We start from the raw sequence: 25,191 nt of genomic DNA, 5'->3' as shown, positions 1-25,191 counted from the left end.
TGGATTTTAGAACTGACATCCTTCTCTACAATCCAATGGCACCCTGTTACCCTCATGATTTTTTAACTACAGACTGGCACTTAGTTCATACAAACATGGACTTACATAATCATAATTAACGCTGGTCTTCATAGAAGTTCCAAGGTCTCGCCCACCACTGGTAGTGCAGATGGCTACATTCAATCAAAATTCAATATATACACAATCAAATTTGTATCCTTGATTTAATGATGAATGGGTGAAGTAGCATTGTCAACAAGCAGATGCTATGTTTTTAAAGCATCATACTCCAGCATACTTTAAACTTCCTTCGTACTCTGACACTTGTTGTAACACTCCACAGAATAATTCCTTCAAATACTTGTTACACAAATTTAATGCATAGTTCATTTTGCTTCATAAAGCTAAACTTGTTTCACAAATCAACAGAGTGCAGCTAACAAGAAGACTTCAAAGATAGTATGTTGACACAGGCCTTTTGACAAGATGGTACAGACCAATTGCAGGTGGCCATGAAGGTTTGTACCACTTCCATCCCAACAGGTACTCAATTAGTATAAGGCCATAATTGTTTCTATTGTCTATCACAATAATCAAACTAAAACTCAGACAACGCTGCAATCTTGTAGATACCTTTTGTTCTCTGACAATGCTTTAGTGTCCAGTTAACAAACATGTGTATAAACAGTACAACTAGGAAAACAGTCAACTTGAATCCTCTTATGAAGCTTAATACTGGTGTAAGAGAGACATTCAAGAAAACATTGGAGAACAGTATCGTTTAAATATATACCTGTCTACATCAACTTCCACTGATAGTGATCACTGTCTGATAAGCATATTTCTGATTATCGTCACTCTCACTTCAATAAGGGTCTAGGATTATATAATATTAGATGATTCCTTTTTTATGTATGTAACCACTAGGAGTCCTTTTTTATGTATGTAACCACTAGGAGTCCTTTTTTATGTATGTATCCAAAATGTGTCCATGCTTTTGCATGTATTTAATGAGTCCTTGTTTTTGTATGTATCCACTGTGAGTCATTATTTTTGTATGTATCCACTATGAGCCTTTGTTTTTGTATATATCCACAGCAATTCCTGGTATTTGTATATTCCTACAGTCTGTCCTGGTTTTTCTATGAAGCCACGATTCATCTGATCCAAAACACCAACAACTATTTGTTTTTGTTTAGTGGCCATATCAGATAGTGTGGATGACTGGTCATCTCCTTCACCAACAGGCTACACATCACAACATTACACACTGACTGAGATCAGCTGATGTTTAGGGGATCACCACTATAGAAGCTTACAATACCTGCAGCCTACAAAAAGTCATCACTCCCTGGATTTTCTGGTTCAATGTCAACAGCACATACAGTTTGACTTTTCAATAAGTACCAGCACTATGTAACACAGATGTTACAAGGGTCCTGTCCTAGGTTTTGAGATGTTATTAGCAGACTTTATGTGGTAACATCAGGAACAAATGTCACAAAATACATTCTCTCATACTACAATGTATTTCCTATAAAAAAGAAATAACATATCGCACTTTTTATTTAACAAAATATCACCACATCACATACACTAGTGATGAAGATTCAACAGCTGATGTTCATCCAACCACAAAAATATTCTTCAAAACAATGAATGCAGCCTGTAAATTTGAAGACGTGTGTGTATATTTCAGATGATAATAAAGGTGCAACAGGCTACATCTGTGAGGTACCTGTGCTACCAAACCCTGTCTCCACAGCTATGTCACTTCTGTAAATATATTCACCATTGGTGTCAAAGCTTGACTCCAGACATGCAGATACTGATGTTTGGGACTCCAGCTCTACTTCTTGGATATAGGTTGTACACAATGACACAGTTCAAAATCACACATTGTTGATGTATATAATAAGAACCCCTCAACCTTACGTTGATGAGCAGGTGTTGATTTGGGACACTATGACAGCAATCTTTGATTCAGAGGCAAGTGATCCTGTGAACCCCAAGGGATGACTACGATTCTGTGACCCAGAGTGATTGCAAGCCAGAGTGGCACGTGTGCCAATGGTGTAGGTGTGTGCGTGCTTGACACACAAGGCTACTGCTCTATAAGGCAGTATTCCCCCAGATCAATACCTTAGCCTGTGTGTATATCTTTCTATTACACATATATCAAGGCACATCGTCCAATATCACAGTCTAGCAGCCGCTCAACACTCACCACATGGCACAAGTTATCCACTCCCAAAACAACATACTTTTGCTTTTCTTTCATTATTTTATTACATACATTAAACATGGCTTCATTTGCTAAGCTCTACCAAAACCCTAGTAGTTTTATAGAACACTCAATAATTCATACCAAACCGGTGAAACACACTATAGCTTGTTGGTAGAGAGAAGGACAGTGTGCATAATGGGAGCATTTCAACACACAGCTATACAGCAGCACACTTTCTGTAATCATGGCTCTTCAATAACGATCTATTGATCCACATACTACTGCCACCTGTCAAAATAGGGACAGCATGCATGGCAGAAGGGAGATAACTGGTACACAGAAAACTGGCCACCATGTATTAGCTATTTTTTTATTGTGGACAAAACAGCAGATAAATCATCGAGTTCTGGATAGAAGTTAGATAAGTACTTTTAAGTTTCAGTATTTGAAACAGTGTATTACATAAGGAACTGATCGTACTTTTCTCTTTACATTCTGTCACTTTCCCTCAATCCTTCAATTTGTCCACAATGTTATATTACTACACAAGTACCGATTGATTGAAATGAACAGAAACAAAAATCAAATAAGTCTACAAGTTTAATAAATAGTTTTATAAAAACACAAAACTACAAAATTATTGAAGTTTGCTGTCATACACCAAAACATACACAAAATCACTACATAAATGCTGTATTAATGGAAATTGGAAGATGCATGCAGATCAACAATAAAGTTTTCTGTTTTATTAATTTTTTTTCAACTTTACTGCGCTGTTCTTTCATATTTAAAAAAAAAATTTAATTTCAAAAATTGTTTTTATTTGCAAGGAATTTGCCATTAATGGTTGAAAACCACATTGTAGTATAAGCTCACTGGCCACACATTTTTGTATGTGAGCTCATTAGGTGTTATTTCCATTGAAGACAATTTTTAATCTTTATTGGAACCTTGTGCATTGAGCAAACTCTCATCAACACATCACATGATTTTAGGGACAAATGACACCATGTGACAAAGCATTACAGTGGAATATGGGCATACAACATTAAATCAATCAGCCTCTGTACCTTATATAATACATTAAATAGGGGACCATCAGTATTCTTACCTACTGATATACTGACAAAATCATACATCCAAGGGACCATCAGTATTCTTACCTACTGATATACTGACAAAATCATACATCCAAGGGACCATCAGTATTCTTACCTACTGATATACTGACAAAATCATACATCAAGGGGACCATCAGTATTCTTACCTACTGATATACTGACAAAATCATACATCCAAGGGACCATCAGTATTCTTACCTACTGATATACTGACAAAATCATACATCCAGGGGACCATCAGTATTCTTACCTACTGATATACTGACAAAATCATACATCCAGGGGACCATCAGTATTCTTACCTACTGATATACTGACAAAATCATACATCCAGGGGACCATCAGTATTCTTACCTACTGATATACTGACAAAATCATACATCCAGGGGACCATCAGTATTCTTACCTACTGATATACTGACAAAATCATACATCCAAGGGACCATCAGTATTCTTACCTACTGATATACTGACAAAATCATACATCCAAGGGACCATCAGTATACTGACAAAATCACTGATATACTCATACATCCAAGACAAAATCATACATCCAAGGGACCATCAGTATTCTTACCTACTGATATACTGACAAAATCATACATCCAGGGGACCATCAGTATTCTTACCTACTGATATACTGACAAAATCATACATCCAGGGGACCATCAGTATTCTTACCTACTGATATACTGACAAAATCATACATCCAGGGGACCATCAGTATTCTTACCTACTGATATACTGACAAAATCATACATCAAGGGGACCATCAGTATTCTTACCTACTGATATACTGACAAAATCATACATCCAGGGGACCATCAGTATTCTTACCTACTGATATACTGACAAAATCATACATCCAGGGGACCATCAGTATTCTTACCTACTGATATACTGACAAAATCATACATCCAGGGGACCATCAGTATTCTTACCTACTGATATACTGACAAAATCATACATCCAGGGGACCATCAGTATTCTTACCTACTGATATACTGACAAAATCATACATCCAGGGGACCATCAGTATTCTTACCTACTGATATACTGACAAAATCATACATCCAGGGGACCATCAGGATATACTGACAAAATCATACATCCAGGGGACCATCAGTATTCTTACCTACTGATATACTGACAAAATCATACATCCAGGGGACCATCAGTATTCTTACCTACTGATATACTGACAAAATCATACATCCAGGGGACCATCAGTATTCTTACCTACTGATATACTGACAAAATCATACATCCAGGGGACCATCAGTATTCTTACCTACTGATATACTGACAAAATCATACATCCAGGGGACCATCAGTATTCTTACCTACTGATATACTGACAAAATCATACATCCAGGGGACCATCAGTATTCTTACCTACTGATATACTGACAAAATCATACATCCAGGGGACCATCAGTATTCTTACCTACTGATATACTGACAAAATCATACATCCAGGGGACCATCAGTATTCTTACCTACTGATATACTGACAAAATCATACATCCAGGGGACCATCAGTATTCTTACCTACTGATATACTGACAAAATCATACATCCAGGGGACCATCAGTATTCTTACCTACTGATATACTGACAAAATCATACATCCAGGGGACCATCAGTATTCTTACCTACTGATATACTGACAAAATCATACATCCAGGGGACCATCAGTATTCTTACCTACTGATATACTGACAAAATCATACATCCAGGGGACCATCAGTATTCTTACCTACTGATATACTGACAAAATCATACATCCAGGGGACCATCAGTATTCTTACCTACTGATATACTGACAAAATCATACATCCAGGGGACCATCAGTATTCTTACCTACTGATATACTGACAAAATCATACATCCAAGGGACCATCAGTATTCTTACCTACTGATATACTGACAAAATCATACATCCAGGGGACCATCAGTATTCTTACCTACTGATATACTGACAAAATCATACATCCAGGGGACCATCAGTATTCTTACCTACTGATATACTGACAAAATCATACATCCAGGGGACCATCAGTATTCTTACCTACTGATATACTGACAAAATCATACATCCAGGGGACCATCAGTATTCTTACCTACTGATATACTGACAAAATCATACATCCAGGGGACCATCAGTATTCTTACCTACTGATATACTGACAAAATCATACATCCAGGGGACCATCAGTATTCTTACCTACTGATATACTGACAAAATCATACATCCAGGGTACCATCAGTATTCTTACCTACTGATATACTGACAAAATCATACATCATCCACTGATATACTGACAAAATCATACCATCAGTATTCTTACCTACTGATATACTGACAAAATCATACATCCAGGGGACCATGATATACTGACAAAATCATACATCCAGGGGACCATCAGTATTCTTACCTACTGATATACTGACAAAATCATACATCCAGGGGACCATCAGTATTCTTACCTACTGATATACTGACAAAATCATACATCCAGGGGACCATCAGTATTCTTACCTACTGATATACTGACAAAATCATACATCCAGGGGACCATCAGTATTCTTACCTACTGATATACTGACAAAATCATACTGACATCATCCAGGGGACCATCAGTATTCTTACCTACTGATATACTGACAAAATCATACATCCAGGGGACCATCAGTATTCTTACCTACTGATATACTGACAAAATCATACATCCAGGGGACCATCAGTATTCTTACCTACTGATATACTGACAAAATCATACATCCAGGGGACCATCAGTATTCTTACCTACTGATATACTGACAAAATCATACATCCAGGGGACCATCAGTATTCTTACCTACTGATATACTGACAAAATCATACATCCAGGGGACCATCGGTATTCTTACCTACTGATATACTGACAAAATCATACATCCAGGGGACCATCAGTATTCTTACCTACTGATATACTGACAAAATCATACATCCAGGGGACCATCGGTATTCTTACCTACTGATATACTGACAAAATCATACATCCAGGGGACCATCAGTATTCTTACCACTGATATACTGACAAAATCATACATCCAGGGGACCATCGGTATTCTTACCTACTGATATACTGACAAATTCATACATCCAGGGGACCATCAGTATTCTTACCTACTGATATACTGACAAAATCATACATCCAGGGGACCATCAGTATTCTTACCTACTGATAAGGGGACCATCAGTATTCTTACTTACTGATATACTGACAAAATCATACATCCAAGGGACCATCAGTATTCTTACCTACTGATATACTGACAAAATCATACATCCAGGGGACCATCAGTATTCTTACCTACTGATATACTGACAAAATCATTCATCCAGGGGACCATCAGTATTCTTACCTACTGATATACTGACAAAATCATACATCCAGGGGACCATCAGTATTCTTACCTACTGATATACTGACAAAATCATACATCAGAGGAAACATAGTAATGACGAGATATTTAAACTGACCAGTAGTTTGGTACATGCAGCCATGTTGATTGTTTACAATAGCTTATGACAGGTATAAAATTGCTTCCTTCCTAATCCGATATAGGTAACTCTAACATACTGGGGTATTTGGGTCATATCATCTTAAAAGGCGACAACTATTATCACAGAGTCAGAAGATGTATAATTTGTCACACGGAAAATAAATCTGGCCAATAATAACGTGGTTCACACATGTATATCATCAACTGTGTTGTTTATGTATATATTTTCATGGCAGCAACATTTTTTACCTCAATTGAAGTTTACAAACATCACCAAACAATATTTTACTATCAAGCAGGCTGAACAGTTTACATGATTGATCACATGATTGATCACATGATAAGGTCATCCTACTTTCATGGATTTGACGATCAGTAACAAAATGCCTGTGGGGTAAGATGAGATAGTCATTGTATCATAGCCTGAGCTGACAATAGATTTGTTCGTGTGAGCTGATGATAGATTTGTTTGCTTAATCTGATGATAGATTTGTTCGCATGAACTGATGACAGGTTTGTTCGCGTGAACTGATGACAGGTTTGTTTGCGTGAACTGATGATAGGTTTGTTCGCGTGAACTGATGACAGGTTTGTTTGCGTGAACTGATGATAGATTTGTTCATGTGAACTGATGATAGATTTGTTCATGTGAACTGATGATAGATTTGTTCATGTGAACTGATGATAGATTTGTTCATGTGAACTGATGATAGATTTGTTCATGTAAACTGATGATAGATTTGTTCATGTGAACTGATGATAGATTTGTTCATGTGAACTGATGATAGATTTGTTCATGTGAACTGATGATAGATTTGTTCATGTGAACTGATGATAGATTTGTTCATGTGAACTGATGATAGATTTGTAACATTATTACTATGAATAACTGTTGATTTTATTTGTGAAGTAATAATACAAGGTAATGATTTAAATAAATCACTCTACATCTCTCTTTACATTTAGCATTTCATAAAACACAGTTGTTCAGTCGAAAAATGATGACCATCAACAGCTGTTCAATCTGGCTGTGAATACAGTAAAAGGTCTATGTACACTTGCCAAATGCCATGACATTTGGTTTGCTGCTTATTGAGAAGAAGTCATTTAAATGGAAAAGTTGATGCCATACTAACAATGGATGACAGCCTGATAACAGACACTGTGCCATTGGGCCAGGTGAGCTAAAAATCTTGTCCCCAACACTTAAGACAAAAGATTATGGATACTTCTGGTGGAAACTTTCTAAAATGTTTATTAACTGGTAAATATTGTCCCAATTCAGCCATGACCTGCTAACATTAAAATGGGTAGCAACAATTCTATAACCCTCATATTGACACACAGTTAAACATATCTTAGTCCAGTGTAATGAAGCTTAAAACTTCCAGACTAGATAAATTGGGATTATCTAAAAAAAAAAAAGTTTCTTAAATCTTAAACCTGTTGACTTCAGCAGCCTCTGGCAGCAATCACTTACAATAGGAAATGTCTACATCTTCAAAACAAATCAAACTTATCCATCTTTTTTAAACAAAGGTTTCTCTGTCTCTCTCATTATGCCATTATATCTAATATCCTGGTCTAGCTCAATCAAATGCTTGATCATGGTATATGCAGGTGTACTGACAACAAGAGTCTGGTTGAGCAAGACTATCTTGAGGTATTCCAAAGCAAGTAATCTTGAGTGAAAACGCAGGTTATTTGATAACCTGACCTGTCAAATGGGTAAATCACTGACGGCCGTCTAAATACCGGTATAACCTGAGGAAAGCGGACGAGCTGGCAATACTGATCGTTATCATGTTAAAAAAACAGAATGTAAATTTTGGCTGGATTGTTTTACATTCAAAACACTGAATTATCATCCAGATGAAGTCACATCAAAGTGTGATAAACTAATTTGTGTCGGGTAACTGATACAACCATTTAATTGGTAACTGATACAATCACTTAATTACCTCAATAGACAGGCACGCCCGGGTATTCAAGAGCATGAAGACATAAATCCATTTTAATTACTAAAGAAAATAAATTTGATGGAAGAATCTCACTTCCTAGACAAGAGTATCAGTAAACTGATGAATACACTCAAAAAACAATTTTATTGGACAAAAATTTTAAGAAAGGGCAATAATTCTATAAATATTGGGTTTCAGGCACTGAGTCTGGTGTACTGTACATCCTCTTAGTATGACCAATGCATAAAAGTTTCATTATCCCAGTTTTAATACAAGCAAAGTTATGTTCCAGCAACAAAATTTTAACAAAGGGCAGTAATTCTGTTATTGAGGGGTTGCAGATCCTCACTTTGGTAAACTGGACATTGCTTTGTATTTGACAGAATAAAAAAAGTTCATTTATTACAAATGGTTTTGTTACAAGTTGGCTTACTATATCACCTCAAATACATCCCAATTTGTTAAAAAGGTTATTGTAACAAATTAAATCTCTTAATCCCCTATACACCTCATTAATATTTCAGTATGTAATCCCCTACACTCAGGTGATACTCCACACTTCCTGAATGTTTCAGTACTTAATCCCCTACACTCTGGGGATACTCCACACCTCATTAATGTTTCCGTACTTAATCCCCTACTCCCTGGTGATACTCCACACCTCATTAATATTTCAGTACTTAATCCCCTACACTCAGGTGATACTCCACACTCCCTGAATGTTTCAGTACTTAATCCCCTACACCCTGGTGATACTCCACACTCACTGAATGTTTCAGCACTTAATCCCCTACACTCTGGTGATACTCCACATATCCTGAATGTTTCAGTACTTTATCCCCTACATTCAGATGATATTCCACACTCACTGAATGTTTTCGTATGTAATCCCCTACACTCAAGTGATACTCCACACGCCCTGAATGTTTCAGCACTTAATCCTCTACACCCTGGTGATACTCCACACTCCCTGAATGTTTCAGTACTTAATCCTCTACACTCAGATGATACTCCACACTCACTGAATGTTTAAGTATGTAATCCCCTACACTCAAGTGATACTCCACACGCCCTGAATGTTTTAGTACTTAATCCCCTACACTTAGGTGATACTCCACATATCCTGAATGTTTCAGTACTTAATCCCCTACACCCTGGTGATACTTCACACTCACTGAATGTTTCAGTCCTTAATCCCCTCGCTCAGGTGATACTCCACACTCCCTGAATGTTTTAGTATGTAATCCCCTACACTCAAGTGATACTCCACACTCACTGAATGTTTCAGCACTTAATCCCCTACACTCAGGTGATACTCCACACTCCCTGAATGTTTCAGCACTTAATCCCCTACACTTAGGTGATACTCCACACTCACTGAATGTTTCAGTACTTAATCCCCTACACCCTGGTGATACTCAACACTCACTGAATGTTTCAGCACTTAATCCCCTACACTCTGGTGATACTCCACATATCCTGAATGTTTCAGTACTTTATCCCCTACACCCTGGTGATACTGCACACTCACTGAATGTTTCAGTACTTAATCCCCTACACCCTGGTGATACTCAACACTCACTGAATGTTTCAGCACTTAATCCCCTACACTCTGGTGATACTCCACATATCCTGAATGTTTCAGTACTTTATCCCCTACATTCAGATGATATTCCACACTCACTGAATATTTTCGTATGTAATCCCCTACACTCAAGTGATACTCCACACGCCCTGAATGTTTCAGCACTTAATCCCCTACACCCTGGTGATACTGCACACTCACTGAATGTTTTAATATGTAATCCCCTACACCCTGATGATACTCCACACTCACTGAATGTTTTAGTACTTAATCCCCTACACTCAGGTGATACTACACACTCCCTGAATGTTTCAGTACTTCATCCCCTACACTTAGGTGATACTCCACATATCCTGAATGTTTCAGTACTTAATCCCCTACACCCTGGTGATACTTCACACTCACTGAATGTTTCAGTCCTTAATCCCCTCGCTCAGGTGATACTCCACACTCCCTGAATGTTTTAGTATGTAATCCCCTACACTCAAGTGATACTCCACACTCACTGAATGTTTCAGCACTTAATCCCCTACACTCAGGTGATACTCCACACTCCCTGAATGTTTCAGCACTTAATCCCCTACACTTAGGTGATACTCCACACTCACTGAATGTTTCAGTACTTAATCCCCTACACCCTGGTGATACTCCACACTCACTGAATGTTTCAGTACTTAATCCCCTACACCCTGGTGATACTCCACACTCACTGAATGTTTCAGCACTTAATCCCCTACACTTAGGTGATACTCCACATATCCTGAATGTTTCAGTACTTAATCCCCTACACTCAGGTGATACTCCACACTTATTGATTGTTTCAGTACTTAATCCCCTACACCCTGGTGATACTCTACACTCCCTGAATCTTTCAGTACTTCATCCCCTACACCCTGGTGATACACAACATCTCATTAATATTTCAATACTTAATCCCCTACACCCTAGTGATATTCCACACTCACTGAATGTTTCAGTACTTAATCCCCTACACCCTGGTGATACTCCACACTCACTGAATGTTTTAGTATGTAATCCCCTACACCCTGGTGATACTCCACATATCCTGAATGTTTCAGTACTTAATCCCCTACACCCTGGTGATACTCCACACTCACTGAATGTTTCAGTACTTAATCCCCTACACCCTGGTGATACTCCACACTCACTGAATGTTTTAGTATGTAATCCCCTACACCCTGATGATACTCCACACTCACTGAATGTTTTAGTATGTAATCCCCTACACCCTGATGATACTCCACACCTCCATTTGATAGAACCATAATACAGTAGTTGATACACAGATTTTCAAAAAAAAAAAAAAAAAAAACAATCCCAAAGAGCCTGTCTATGGATATTAAAGCAAATAATAAGAATAAATAATCATTATGTTTTTTATAGTCCTTGTTCAAGTTTTTATTGAAGAAATTAAATAGAGTCTTCATGATATGACAAATACTGTAATGATTTCAAGAAAAGGTGTATTATTTTCAGCATAAGTGGCCATTGTGAATTTGAAGATCATTTAATTAAGTAAAATCTATTATACACTAACTCTCCTGTAAAAATCAAGATGATTTTAAAAAGTTGTTTTTGTCATACTTGACCCTGATACCTAAAAATAGGTCAATGTTATTCAAGCAAGGAAAATGCATAGCAGTCTATTCTGTAAGTATTATCTGGCATAATAATTGGACTCTGGGTCATGTGTGAAACTGGGAAACTGATTCTTTAATGTTTTGGAACTAGAGAAGAATCTGTCTTTAAAGTTAAAACATATTTGTTTCCAGTTACCTTGAAAATAGCTCAAGGTCATTGGAATAAGGAAAATATAGCATGCTTCAACACAGGTACTTTCCGTTCAAATATCAGTTCCCAGTTACTTAAAGTTTTCTAGAACATGACCGACAGAAGGACAACAGATGACAAGACAACAGATGATTCATCATAGTATGGCACAAACTCAATGGCACATCATTGGAGTTTTAAACACTAAATCAAATGGCCCAAACACATATATTGTGAGATGTTCATAGATGTGCTTATTGTGATGGATTTGTTGAAACCACAAATAAGATTTTGATAAATAAAATTACAATGTGATGTTTCCTTGCCATATTGTAATGCTATACAATGGTAGGTAAGTATTCTGTGATTAACTGTTACAGCTCTATATAAAGAAGAGAGGTCCTACCTTGCAGCAATGCCTACTGGCTGAATCTCCTGGACATAGATTCCCATGTCTACCTGGTTCTCCATTCTCTTGGGGCCCACAACACTGAAGCCAAGACTGCTGTTCTCTGGCTTGAAAAGTTTGATAATTTCTATTTGCCTGCCCTGGGAAGCCCGCTCCAGAGCCCTCTGGAATTCTAGGTTGTAAGCCGGAGTCACAATTGGGTTCTCAACCCCTGTGTAGTTAAGGGTATCCACCATACTCTCGCTGAAGGGCTGCTCATGATGGTTACTACTGTTGATGCTATCTGGAGGCATGTTCAGGATTAACTCCCCTGTCAGAGAGATCTCAAATGTTTCATCATTCACAGGATAAGTGTTTGCAACCTGTTTAAGTTCTGTTAAGGACTCTTGCAGTGTGAGGAGCTGCCGGAATAATGGACTGTCTAACATAGCCATAATAGATGTGATGTCGTCATCCTGAGAGTGGTCTCCCTGTTCCCACAGACGTGCCTGAAGGTGCTCCAGGTACCCAGACGCTTGATCACTATCTGAAACAGCAAAAACAAGAGGCCCACAGACCTTAATCGTCACCTGAGTTGAATTTCTGTTTTGAATAAATGACAAACTCAAACATAACAAAACTGCATTATCTAATATCTAGCACACAGATTAAAGCCTGAAGTATTGTTTGTAGCAAGTGTGGATTTGAAGGACACTGCAGAAATTTCAAGGCATCAAAGTCTTAGGGCCCTCAATTAAACTTTCAAAACACTGAATCCCCTAGACAACAAAATTTCAACCTGTTTTGTAATTCCAATTGAAAATGTACACAAATACTCACACATTCGACACCTTAGACACCTACAACTTTCAAAGTCATGGTCTTTTATTTGAACAAACTTGGGTAGCCCTTTATCCTAGCATGCTACAGACCCAATATCATATCTCTGGGCCTTTCTATTACAGTGAGGTCATTTGAATATTATTACACATTTGACGCCTTTGACCTTGAAAGTGGCTCAAGGTCATTTATTTAACAAACTTCGTAGTCCTTCATCCAAGCATGTTACAGGACCAATATCACACCTCTGGACTTTCAGATTATTCAGAAGAAGCTGTCTGAAGATTTCAGGATATCTGGCACCTGTGACCTTGAAAGCAGGTCAATGTCATTCACTTTAACAAATGTGTAGCCCTTCATTCTAGCATGTTACAGTTCAAATACCAAAAATCTTGGCCATTCAATTATTGAGAAGTTGTTTGAAAATTTTAAGATATTTGACATCTGTAACTGTGAAAGTAGGTCAAGGTCATTCATTTGAACAAACTTAGGAGCCCTTCACAATATTCTATATGAAAATAGTTGCACATATGTGTTGTATGGGCGAAAGTTTAAAATAAAAGTTAAAGAAAGATAGGCACTTACCTGATACGAGTGACATCTTATCATTTGAACTCTTATATATACCACATTAATAAGTCAGAGGATGTAATTATTAAGAGTACCCAAACAGAGGATGTCTATGACCAGAGTACCCAAACAGAGGATGTCTATGACCAGAGTACTCAAACAGAGGATGTCTATGACCAGAGTACTCAAACAGAGGATGTCTATGACCAGAGTACTCAAACAGAGGATGTCTAGGACCAGAGTACCCAAACAGAGGATGTCTATGACCAGAGTATTCAAACAGAGGATGTACAGGACCAGAGTACTCAAACAGAGGATGTCTAGGACCACAGTACTCAAACAGAGGGTGTCTAGGACCAGAGTACTCAAACAGAGGATGTTGATGACCAGAGTACCCAAACAGAGGATGTCAATGACCAGAGTACCCAAACAGAGGATGTCTATGACCAGAGTACTCAAACAGAGGATGTCTATGACCAGAGTACTCAAACAGAGGATGTCTATGACCAGAGTACTCAAACAGAGGATGTCTATGACCAGAGTACCCAAACAGAGGATGTCTATGACCAGAGTACTCAAACAGAGGATGTCTATGACCAGAGTACTCAAACAGAGGATGTCTATGACCAGAGTACTCAAACAGAGGATGTCTATGACCAGAGTACTCAAACAGAGGATGTCTATGACCAGAGTACTCAAACAGAGGATGTCTATGACCAGAGTACTCAAACAGAGGATGTCTATGACCAGAGTACCCAAACAGAGGATGTCTATGACCAGAGTACTCAAACAGAGGATGTCTAGGACCAGAGTACTCAAACAGAGGATGTCTAGGACCAGAGTACTCAAACAGAGGATGTCTATGACCAGAGTACTCAAACAGAGGATGTCTATGACCAGAGTACAGGATGTCTACTCAAACACCAAACAAAGAGGATGTCTATGACCAGAGTACTCAAACAGAGGATGTCTATGACCAGAGTACTCAAACAAATGTCTATGACCAGAGTACTCAAACAGAGGATGTTTATGACCAGAGTACACAAACAGAGGATGTCTATGAGTACTCAAACAAGAGGATGTCTAGACCAGAGTACTCAAACAGACAGAGTACCAGAGTACAAACAGAGGATGTCTAGGACCAGAGTACTCAAGCAGAGAGGATGTCTAGGACCAGAGTACTCAAACAGAGGATGTCTATGACCAGAGTACTCAAACAGAGGATGTCTAGGACCAGAGTACTCAAACAGAGGATGTCTAGGACCATAGTACTAAAACAGAGAATGTCTATGACCAGAGTACTCAAACAATAAATGTCCAAAACCAGAGTACTCAAACAGAGGGTCTCTAGGACCAGAGTACTCAAACAGAGGATGTCTAGGACCAGAGTACTCAAACAGAGGATGTCTAGGACCAGAGTACTCAAACAGAGGATGTCTATGACCAGAGTACTCAAACAGAGGATGTCTATGACCAGAGTACTCAAACAGAGGATGTCTATGACCAGAGTACTCAAACAGAGGATGTCTATGACCAGAGTACTCAAACAGAGGATGTCTATGACCAGAGTACCCAAACAGAGGATGTCTATGACCAGAGTACTCAAACAAGAGGATGTTGATGACCAGAGTACTCAAACAGAGGATGTTGATGACCAGAGTACCCAAACAGAGGACGTCAATGACCAGAGTACCCAAACAGAGGATGTCTAGGACCAGAGTACTCAAACAGAGGATGTCTATGACCAGAGTACTCAAACAGAGGATGTCTAGGACCAGAGTACTCAAACAGAGGATGTCTATGACCAGAGTACTCAAACAGAGGATGTCTAGGACCAGAGTACCCAAACAGAGGATGTCTATGACCAGAGTACTCAAACAGAGGATGTCTATGACCAGAGTACTCAAACAGAGGATGTCTATCACCAGAGTACTCAAACAGAGGGTCTCTAGGACAAGAGTACTCAAACAGAGGATGTCTAGGAGTACCAGACCAGAGTACTCAAACAGAGGATGTCTAGGACCAGAGTACTCAAACAGAGGATGTATAGGACCAGAGTACTCAAACAGAGGATGTCTAGCACCAGAGTACTCAAACAGAGGATGTCTAGGACCAGAGTACTCAAACAGAGGATGTCTATGACCAGAGTACTCAAACAGAGGATGTCTATGACCAGAGTACCCAAACAGAGGATGTCTAGGACCAGAGTACTCAAACAGAGGATGTTTATGACCAGAGTACTCAAACAGAGGATGTCTAGGACCAGAGTACTCAAACAGAGGATGTCTAGGACCAGAGTACTCAAACAGAGGATGTCTAGGACCAGAGTACTCAAACAGAGGATGTCTAGGACCAGAGTACTCAAACAGAGGATGTCTAGGACCAGAGTACTCAAACAGAGGATGTCTAGGACCAGAGTACTCAAACAGAGGATGTCTAGGACCAGAGTACTCAAACAGAGGATGTCTATGACTAGAGTACTCAAACAGAGGATGTCTAGGACCAGAGTACTCAAACAGAGGGTGTCTAGGACCAGAGTACTCAAACAGAGGATGTCTAGGACCAGAGTACTCAAACAGAGGATGTCTAGGACCAGAGTACTCAAACAGAGGATGTCTAGGACCAGAGTACTCAAACAGAGGATGTCTAGGACCAGAGTACTCAAACAGAGGATGTATAGGACGAAAGTATTCAAACAGAGGATGTCTATGACCAGAGTACTCAAACAGAGGATGTCTAGGACCAGAGTACTCAAACAGAGGATGTCTAGGACCAGAGTACTCAAACAGAGGATGTCTAGGACCAGAGTACTCAAACAGAGGATGTCTAGGACCAGAGTACTCAAACAGAGCAATATTAAACATTAGCAGTGGAGGAGATGTAAAATTTGAATGTCTCCATTATCTACATGACAATACAAGTGTTCTATAAATAATGTTATACAGACTCTCAGATCTGACAGGACTGGTGTGACCTGTATATAATACTAATGTAACTGTTATACAGTCTCTCAGATCTGACAGGACTGGTGTGACCTGTTTATAATACTAATGTAACTGTTATACAGTCTCTCAGATCTGACAGGACTGGTGTGACCTGTTTATAATACTAATGTAACTGTTATACAGTCTCTCAGATCTCACAGGACTAATGTGACCTGTATGTAATACAGATCTGACAGGACTGATGTGACGTGACCTGTATATAATACTAATGTAACTGTTATACAGTCTCTCAGATCTGACAGGACTAATGTGACCTGTATGTAATACTGATCTGACAGGGCTGGTGTGACCTGTATGTAATACTGATCTGACAGGGCTGGTGTGACCTGTATGTAATACTATTGTAACTGTTATACAGTCTCTCAGATCTGACAGGATTGGTGTGACCTGTATATAATACTGTTGTAACTGTTATACAGTCTCTCAGATCTGACAGGACTGATGTGACCTGTATGTAATACTGATCTGACAGGACTGATGTGACCTATATGTTATACTGATCTGACAGGACTGATGTGACCTGTATGTAATACTATTGTAAATGTTATACAGTCTCTCAGATCTGACAGGACTGGTGTGACCTGTATATAATACTTTTGTAACTGTTATACAGTCTCTCAGATCTGAGAGGACTGGTGTGACCTGTATGTAATACTGTTGTAACTGTTATACAGTCTCTCAGATCTGTCAGGACTGATGTGACCTGTATGTAATAATGATCTGACAGGGCTGGTGTGACCTGTATGTAATACTGATCTGACAGAGCTGGTGTGACCTGTATTTAATACTGATTTGACAGGACTGGTGTGACCTATATGTTATACTGATCTGACAGGACTGGTGTGACCTGTATGTAATACTGATCTGACAGAGCTGGTGTGACCTGTATTTAATACTGATTTGACAGGACTGGTGTGACCTATATGTTATACTGATCTTACAGGACTGGTGTGACCTATATGTAATACTGATCTGACAGGACTGATGTGACCAGTATGTAATACTGATCTGACAGGACTGATGTGACCAACATGTAATACTACCGTAACTGTTATACAGTCTCTCAGATCTGACAGGACTGATGTGACCAGCATGTAATACTATTGTAACTGTTATACAGTCTCTCAGACCTGACAGGACTGATGTGACCTGTATGAAATAATATTGTAACTGTTATACAGTCTCTCAAATCTGACAGGGCTGATGTGACCTGTAAGTAATACAGATCTGACAGGACTGATGTGACCAGTATGTAATACTAATGTAACTGTTATACAGTCTCTCAGACTTGACAGGACTGATGTGACCTGTATGTAATACTGATCTGACAGGGCTGGTGTGACCTGTATGTAATACTGATCTGACAGAGCTGGTGTGATCTGTATATAATACTATTGTAACTGTTATACAGGCTCTCAGATCTGACAGGACTGATGTGACCTGTATGTAATACTGATCTGACAGGACTGATGTGACCTATATGTTATACTGATCTTACAGGAGTGGTGTGACCGGTATGTAATACTGATCTGACAGGACTGATGTGACCTGTATGTAATACTGATCTGACAGGACTGTGTGACCTGTATGTAATACTATTGTAACTATTATACAGACTCTCACATCTGACAGGACTGATGTGACTAGTATGTAATACTATTGTAACTGTTATACAGTCTCTCAGATCTGACAGGACTGATGTGACCTGTATATAATACTAATGTAACTGTTATACAGTCTCTCACATCTGACAGGACTGGGGTGAACTGTATGTTATACTGATCTGACAGGACTGATGTGACCTGTATGTAATACTAATGTAACTGTTATACAGTCTCTCAGATCTGACAGGACTGATGTGACCTGTATGTAATACTGATCTGAGAGGACTGATGTGACCTGTATGTAATACTAATGTAACTGTTATACAGTCTTTCAGATCTGACAGGACTGGTGTAACATGTATGTAATATTGATCTGACAGGGCTGGTGTGACCTGTTTGTAATACTGATCTGACAGAGCTGGTGTGACCTGTATGTAATACTGATCTGACAGGACTAATGTGACCTGTATGTAATATTAATGTAACTGTTATACAGTCTCTCAGATCTGACAGGACTGATGTGACCTGTATGTAATACTATTGGAAATGTTATACAGTCTCTCAGATCTGACAGGACTGATGTGACCTGTATGTAATACAGATCTGACAGGACTGATGTGACCTGTATATAACACAGATCTGACAGGGCTGGTGTGACCTGTATGTAATACTGATCTGACAGGACTGGTGTGACTTGTATGTAATACTATCGTAACTGTTATACAGTCTCTCAGATCTGACAGGATTGGTGTGACCTGTATATAATACTGTTGTAACTGTTATACAGTCTCTCAGATCTGACAGGAGTGATGTGACCTGTATGTAATACAGATCTGACAGGACTGATGTGACCTGTATATAATACAGATCTGACAGGGCTGGTGTGACCTGTATGTAATACTATTGTAACTGTTATACAGTCTCTAAGATCTGACAGGACTGATTTGACCTATATGTGATATTACTGTAACTTTTATACAATCTGACAGATCTGATACCTGACTATTTTGGCTGGTGCATTCAAAAACATGTACATTACAATAGGTCTTACTTCATCATGTTGATGTATGCTCTTGATAAAGTATTTTCACAGTTCCAGTGATTTTATAATTAGTTACCTGGGCTGACCGTTTGGAAGATAAATCAGGAAAAGAAATATCGGTCAACATGGCCTTCCGAATACAACTACCGTCTAAAGGGAAACAACCCTTCGTTTGTAGCTTTTTTCTTCTTCTAAAAGACGAGTGACAGGCTATGAAAATTGTATAGTTAAACATATATCAAGAGCAATAACTGGATGGATTCAGTACACCATTACCAATATATAGATAGGAGTTTTTACCAAATGAGAGCCCCGCCCACGAACATATGAAAACACCTGAAAGCTCACCTTGCCACGGAATGTGTGGTATTTACAAGGTGTCAGATTCGTATGCAGTTTGTTTACTTCAAATTTTTTAGCCTTTTCTATTGAGCAATACTATTGCATGTAATTATTTTATATCTACGGGAAACAATGATTATTTCAGTGTGCCCAAGAGGTCGAACGGACGTGCCTTGGCGCTGGCTAAAATCGTGACATACCTTAAACTGGTCACTGGTCGCAGTTGTATTTCTTGGCGACTTCGAGCAGAAGATTACCTTACTCTGCCTAATATATTCGTCCCGGATACTACTCTCTTCAACAGACTTATAAATACCATAAACACATAATATCCTTATTCCATAGGTTTTATCCAAGTCGAGATGACTAACAATCAAATTTCGATAAAATCTCAATATTAGGCCTGCTCTTCCGGTCACTTTTTCGTACTTTATCGCTTATTCTTGCCTGATTATATTGTTAACGTTTATTTACAGTTTTAGTGATTGTTCTATTTTTAGCTTCATTTTGTTTTCAATGATTCATTGATTTTAACATTAATTGTTTTATCGTAGGTTTTGTAAATACCATTCAATTACAAAATAGAACGCTTCGCAAACTGCAAAAGACAATATTAATAACATTTCTCTTACTGCAAAGGACAATAGGAGTACCAAAGACCGACAAGAGTATAAATATACGGCAAAAAATAGTGGTAATTAAGACTTCACCTGAATTATATCAAATGTTCGTATTTCTATCACAATGACACAACATCGTCCATTATTGTAATTATTGGCGCTACAAATCACTGATTTAGCCAAAGTTATGGTGCTTTCATCGATATTTGTAAGCTTATCCTATTAACTTAGATGCAACTATTTGTACGAAATACCAGGAGTTACGTCCCTTCAGCGCTTGAGAGCGCACTGCTAGTTTATCATAATGCGGACTTTTATCGTTTTACTGTACTCTGAGACACTATAACTAAAGTTATATAACTATCTATTGTACATTTAGTGGTTACATATCCATATTAACTTTCTCACATTTCTTAATATTTTGAATATACATTTCGTTTAAGTATAAAATATTTGTTAAATATCCCAAACAAAAACTAGCCGCCTTCATTGATTATTGGGAAACTGGCAATGCTAAAATAAAGTTCAACAACATCTATTGAAAAAAAACTGATACTGTTGAAAGAGTGTTGTATATCAACTTAATTAACAAATGTTACGATGTTCGTGTTGTATATGGAAAATGCAATAATAAAACTAATAATAAAATAATCATGGACGTATACTATACAAATGTACGAAAAAATCATCTGATTTGGTCAGTGACGGTTATCACATAAAGATATACCTGGTTTTGGTTTTAAACAAATAAATTGTGAGAAGATCTAGAATTTGGAAATGAATTTAAACAATACAATTAGTTGTATATATATATATATCTATATAGACAATAAGAAGATTACGAGAGGAAACTCTTTACCGAGGATTCGTATCGGGCGGTATACGTCTACCGAGAACTATATCTAAAAATAACCCACTAATGACGAGGTAATGAATAGAAATTAATTGTATGAAATAGGTAACGGTCATTTAAGGTATTTTTCTGATGCATTGTCTTAAAAAACATAAGTTGAAAACTTATGGAATAAATTGAATGGAAATTATATTTTTTTTGTAAAGCGACTAAATTCGTGTTAATAAGTTTTGCTGTATTTATAAACTACTTTTCTCTATTATTAATCTTTTTTAACATAAACTGTAGAAAAAATCTCAATCATTTCAAATTGACAGCGCAATTTTTTTCTGACGAGTCATTTCTGTTACCTTTGGACAGTTTTTTTAATCAAAACGCGTGTTTGAGCAAGTTACAAATGAAATGTCATCAAGAGAACAAATTTCTTAAGCCTCGTGTCTTTTCTAAATTTGAAAATTAACTTACGAGAGTTAGATAACGATGATAATCTACTGCCACTCGTTGTAGAACTTCTTTCTACCATTACCTTTTAACGTAAAAATATATAGTGTACAACATTGTTTCGCCCCAATTGACACTTTCGCGTAAGAATACATCATAGATTGTCTGCTTGGCTCATTAATATGCAATAAGAGACAAAATCGCTATTTTTGAATACTTATTTATACAGTAATCTTGTTTGGAAACATCCCGTAACATTAGTTCATTGAAACACGTTACAAAATTACACAAACTGTTAATCTTTTAAAAATAAATTCGTTGGAACTAGATTTTATTGCCGATAAGAGTAGTGCTTCTTCGCGGGAAAATGTGAATGCAGACACGATTAAGATGGCGTGTAATTTTTGGGCGGAGTTTCTAATGCTCTTTGCGGTGTTTCTAGGGGGTCTCGATATTGACATCCTTGGGGCTCAGCTGTACATTTAAGTTTAAAATCGTTTTGAAACTGAGATATTGTCGGAAATGTTGCAGGGTTCAGCAGTAGGCCTAGTTGAGACAGAGACGATAGGGTCAGGGGGAAATGTCAAACCTGTATCTTGATTCCGAAACGACCTTGCCCGTCTCCAAACTAATATCAAATGTTGGGAAACCAAAATTACTGCATTTACCATTTACTCTCCCCTTTCCCTCTCCACACAGTTTTGACCGCCGGCAAGAGTGACAGATCGTCACTGTCCGCCATGTTGATGATGGACAGCAGACGATGAAAACAATCGCACGTGGCGAAAGTAGTTCGGGGTCACAGATCATTGTTGGGTCAAGTGTCAATGCCTCGTCCAATAGATTTGGCTATCACGTGTGTGTTATGCGTATGAATAAACAATGGATATGGTGTTTAATGAATAGTCAGGGGTGAGATAACATACGCAGGTTATGGTAGAAACAATGTATCATATACAGTAATTTTGTGTATTATGATATGATATCATGATGAGAGTCATAATATGTCTGAACATCCATATGCTGTTTGGGTTTTGAAAACGATAGCCATGGACACAAAAACAAATGACACTTATTCTGGTAATGGGTTGAATTTGGTTCATTATGTACACGTCTTTGCAAAATATTCCATGACAACTCATCATAACGTATTTAAAAGGGCACAGTCTCTTATTAATTAACAGGTACGTCATCAAATCACCGGTGGAACTTGTGCAGAAGTTTAAAGCAGGTTTTTCAAGATGTTGGCCACACTGGATCTTGTACATACCTGAAAAATAACGACACCTGGTTAGGACCATCACAGGATTTCAGTTGAATCCCACTGGTAGAACTTGTAAATGTAAAAACAATACACACGACGGACGGCGGACGACAAATGCGAAAGGACGAAACACGATGGCGATAGGACATCCTGATTCAGGTGTCCTAAAATTTGTTTATTATTTCGCCACTTTAAGTCAGTTTCTAAATAATTTTCCCCACTGCAAAAAATAGAGCTAATAACAAAAGGTGATTTGAAATCGTCGGTATGTCCCAAAGTTGATACCATATATGATTCAGACATTTTAACATGTAAATTAGATTTCAGGAACTAGTTATTATAAAACCAATTACCAAAGACTAGAATGGACGGTTAAATTTAAATCTTTGGGTGTATTGGAACGTCGAGAACTGCATCTTTAATTTTTCAATTTCTATTAAAGATTTTGTCAACGGAGTTATTTTTTTTAAATGACTTACTGTGGGTCACCAATGACCAGGCATGTATATGATAGATGGCCTAGTTGGTGACTTACTGTAGGTAGCCTGTGACCAGGGGTGTATACTATTGACGGTCCTGCTGGTGACTTACTGTGGTCACCTTCGTTCGATGTCATTTTTTAACATCGTTAACTGGAGTAGATGTGAACGGAATTTGACGAAAATTTGTAGCCTTATGTTAATAACATATCGTATGAATTGTGTACAAGAAGTCGTCAATTTTCGGATAGACCCGTGACACAGAGTTTCAAAAAAATACAGGTTGACGGAAATTATTGGAAAGTTTTACGGTCGTCATAGTGATCTCATTAAAAGGTATTCTATCTCTATGTGCGATATGAAGCTGAACGTGTTTGATGCCTGTTAGTTTGGTGTTGGTTCTGTTAATGTATACATTGTTCTTATTTGAGAGCATGACAAAAATTTACACAGTGGGTGTCGTCATGAAGCAGAAGATCTTTCCCTTGTTCGTACTTTTGTATTTTGTTATTTTATCTATTTATCTGTTTTTTGACAATGGGATCGATTCCACCGTTATTTGTCAAGTCACCACTCTTGCAGATTTATGACCTTGGACCTTGTAGACACGACAACTTGAGTAGATGTGAATGTATTTCGATGAAACTTGGTATGTAACCTTGTATTATTGTGATCTTGGGACGAGTTCACGAATTTTACCAATTCGATGGTTATTTAATGAGATATTGCCTCTTTACAGTTTTATTTTCATTGGCCCTGTTGAACACAATAACTCCATTCAATATTAATTAACTTTGATGAAACTTGATATGTAGCTATGTATTATTAAGATCTCAGGACGAGTTCGAGGATTACATCAATTTTATTATATTTTAGAGAAGTATGGCCTCTTGCAGTTTTGTTCCCTTGAATCTAGTAAAACAAACTGACTTTAGTGAAACTTTGTTTACAGCCTTACATGAATAAGAATTCACAGGAGTTTGGAAATGGTGTATATAGTATGTAAGAAGGGTGGAAAAGCTCCACTTGTTTCCTGATCAAAGAGTTGTATTTCTGTTGGGTGCACAAAATCATGCATAGTATCATTAGAAGGATGGATTCTCAATCTTTCAGTTCTTCAAATTTTTACATGTCTATTCTCTTTACCTAGACATCAACTCCATATTCTCCACAAACAAATACCATTTTCTCATTTCAAGAATCTGTGCAGTTTTCTGGACACTTTGGATGTTACTCTCAACACCAAAGGAATAAAGAAATGAAATAGAAATGCATTAGTGTGTTTATATATTTCTCACCCTGTGATCTTTCAGAGTTTTCACGTCATTGTGTACCCCTCTGGTGTGTTGATTGCCTGTATGAAGTATTGGATTCTACCTGACCTGGGTATTGAGTGGAAGCTTTTCTAAATTCCTGTCAATTTCACCACTTCTGTGGGACGGGGATGTGCATACCATCAAACACATTTAGCCCATCTCTAGGAATATACTAACAATTTTGGGGTAA

General features: G+C 37.9%; 2 protein-coding genes across 2 annotated transcripts in view; one reads left to right on the top strand and one right to left on the bottom strand.

The window, feature by feature from the left end:
- LOC132549949 (multiple PDZ domain protein-like) overlaps positions 1-14,066 on the bottom strand; it is a gene marked incomplete at its 3' end in the record, with an annotated part of 154,360 nt that extends 140,294 nt beyond the window's left edge. Inside the window, exons 1-2 of the mRNA XM_060213935.1 lie at positions 14,051-14,066; positions 12,644-13,172 (exon numbers count right to left, since the gene is read on the bottom strand). Of these exons, the coding sequence (XP_060069918.1) occupies positions 12,644-13,172; positions 14,051-14,066 (545 nt within the window). The remainder of the gene's footprint in view (positions 1-12,643; positions 13,173-14,050) is intronic.
- A 75-nt stretch (positions 14,067-14,141) lies between these two features.
- Positions 14,142-14,839, top strand: LOC132549948 (uncharacterized). The gene is made up of 2 exons (XM_060213934.1): positions 14,142-14,246; positions 14,426-14,839. Exons 1-2 carry the CDS (start codon positions 14,142-14,144, stop codon positions 14,837-14,839), a joined length of 519 nt encoding a protein of 172 aa, XP_060069917.1.
- The last annotated feature ends 10,352 nt before the right edge of the window (positions 14,840-25,191 follow it).

Source organism: Ylistrum balloti, unplaced genomic scaffold, assembly GCF_031769215.1.
Source record: "Ylistrum balloti isolate Yb309-2 unplaced genomic scaffold, AGI_CSIRO_Ybal_v1 Utg370092, whole genome shotgun sequence".
NCBI lineage: Eukaryota > Metazoa > Mollusca > Bivalvia > Pectinida > Pectinidae > Ylistrum > Ylistrum balloti.
Note: the sequence above shows the minus strand (reverse complement) of the source record. Positions and strands in the feature narration are given on the sequence as shown.

What these genes read in the sequence shown, in the direction of transcription:
- LOC132549948 (XM_060213934.1), top strand. Translation starts at nt 14,142, where the DNA reads ATGTCTATGACCAGAGTACCCAAACAGAGGATGTCTATGACCAGAGTA. An exon ending in AGAGGATGTCTATGACCAGA is followed by an intron (nt 14,247 to 14,425) that starts GTACTCAAACAG and finishes GTTGATGACCAG; the next exon opens with AGTACCCAAACAGAGGATGT.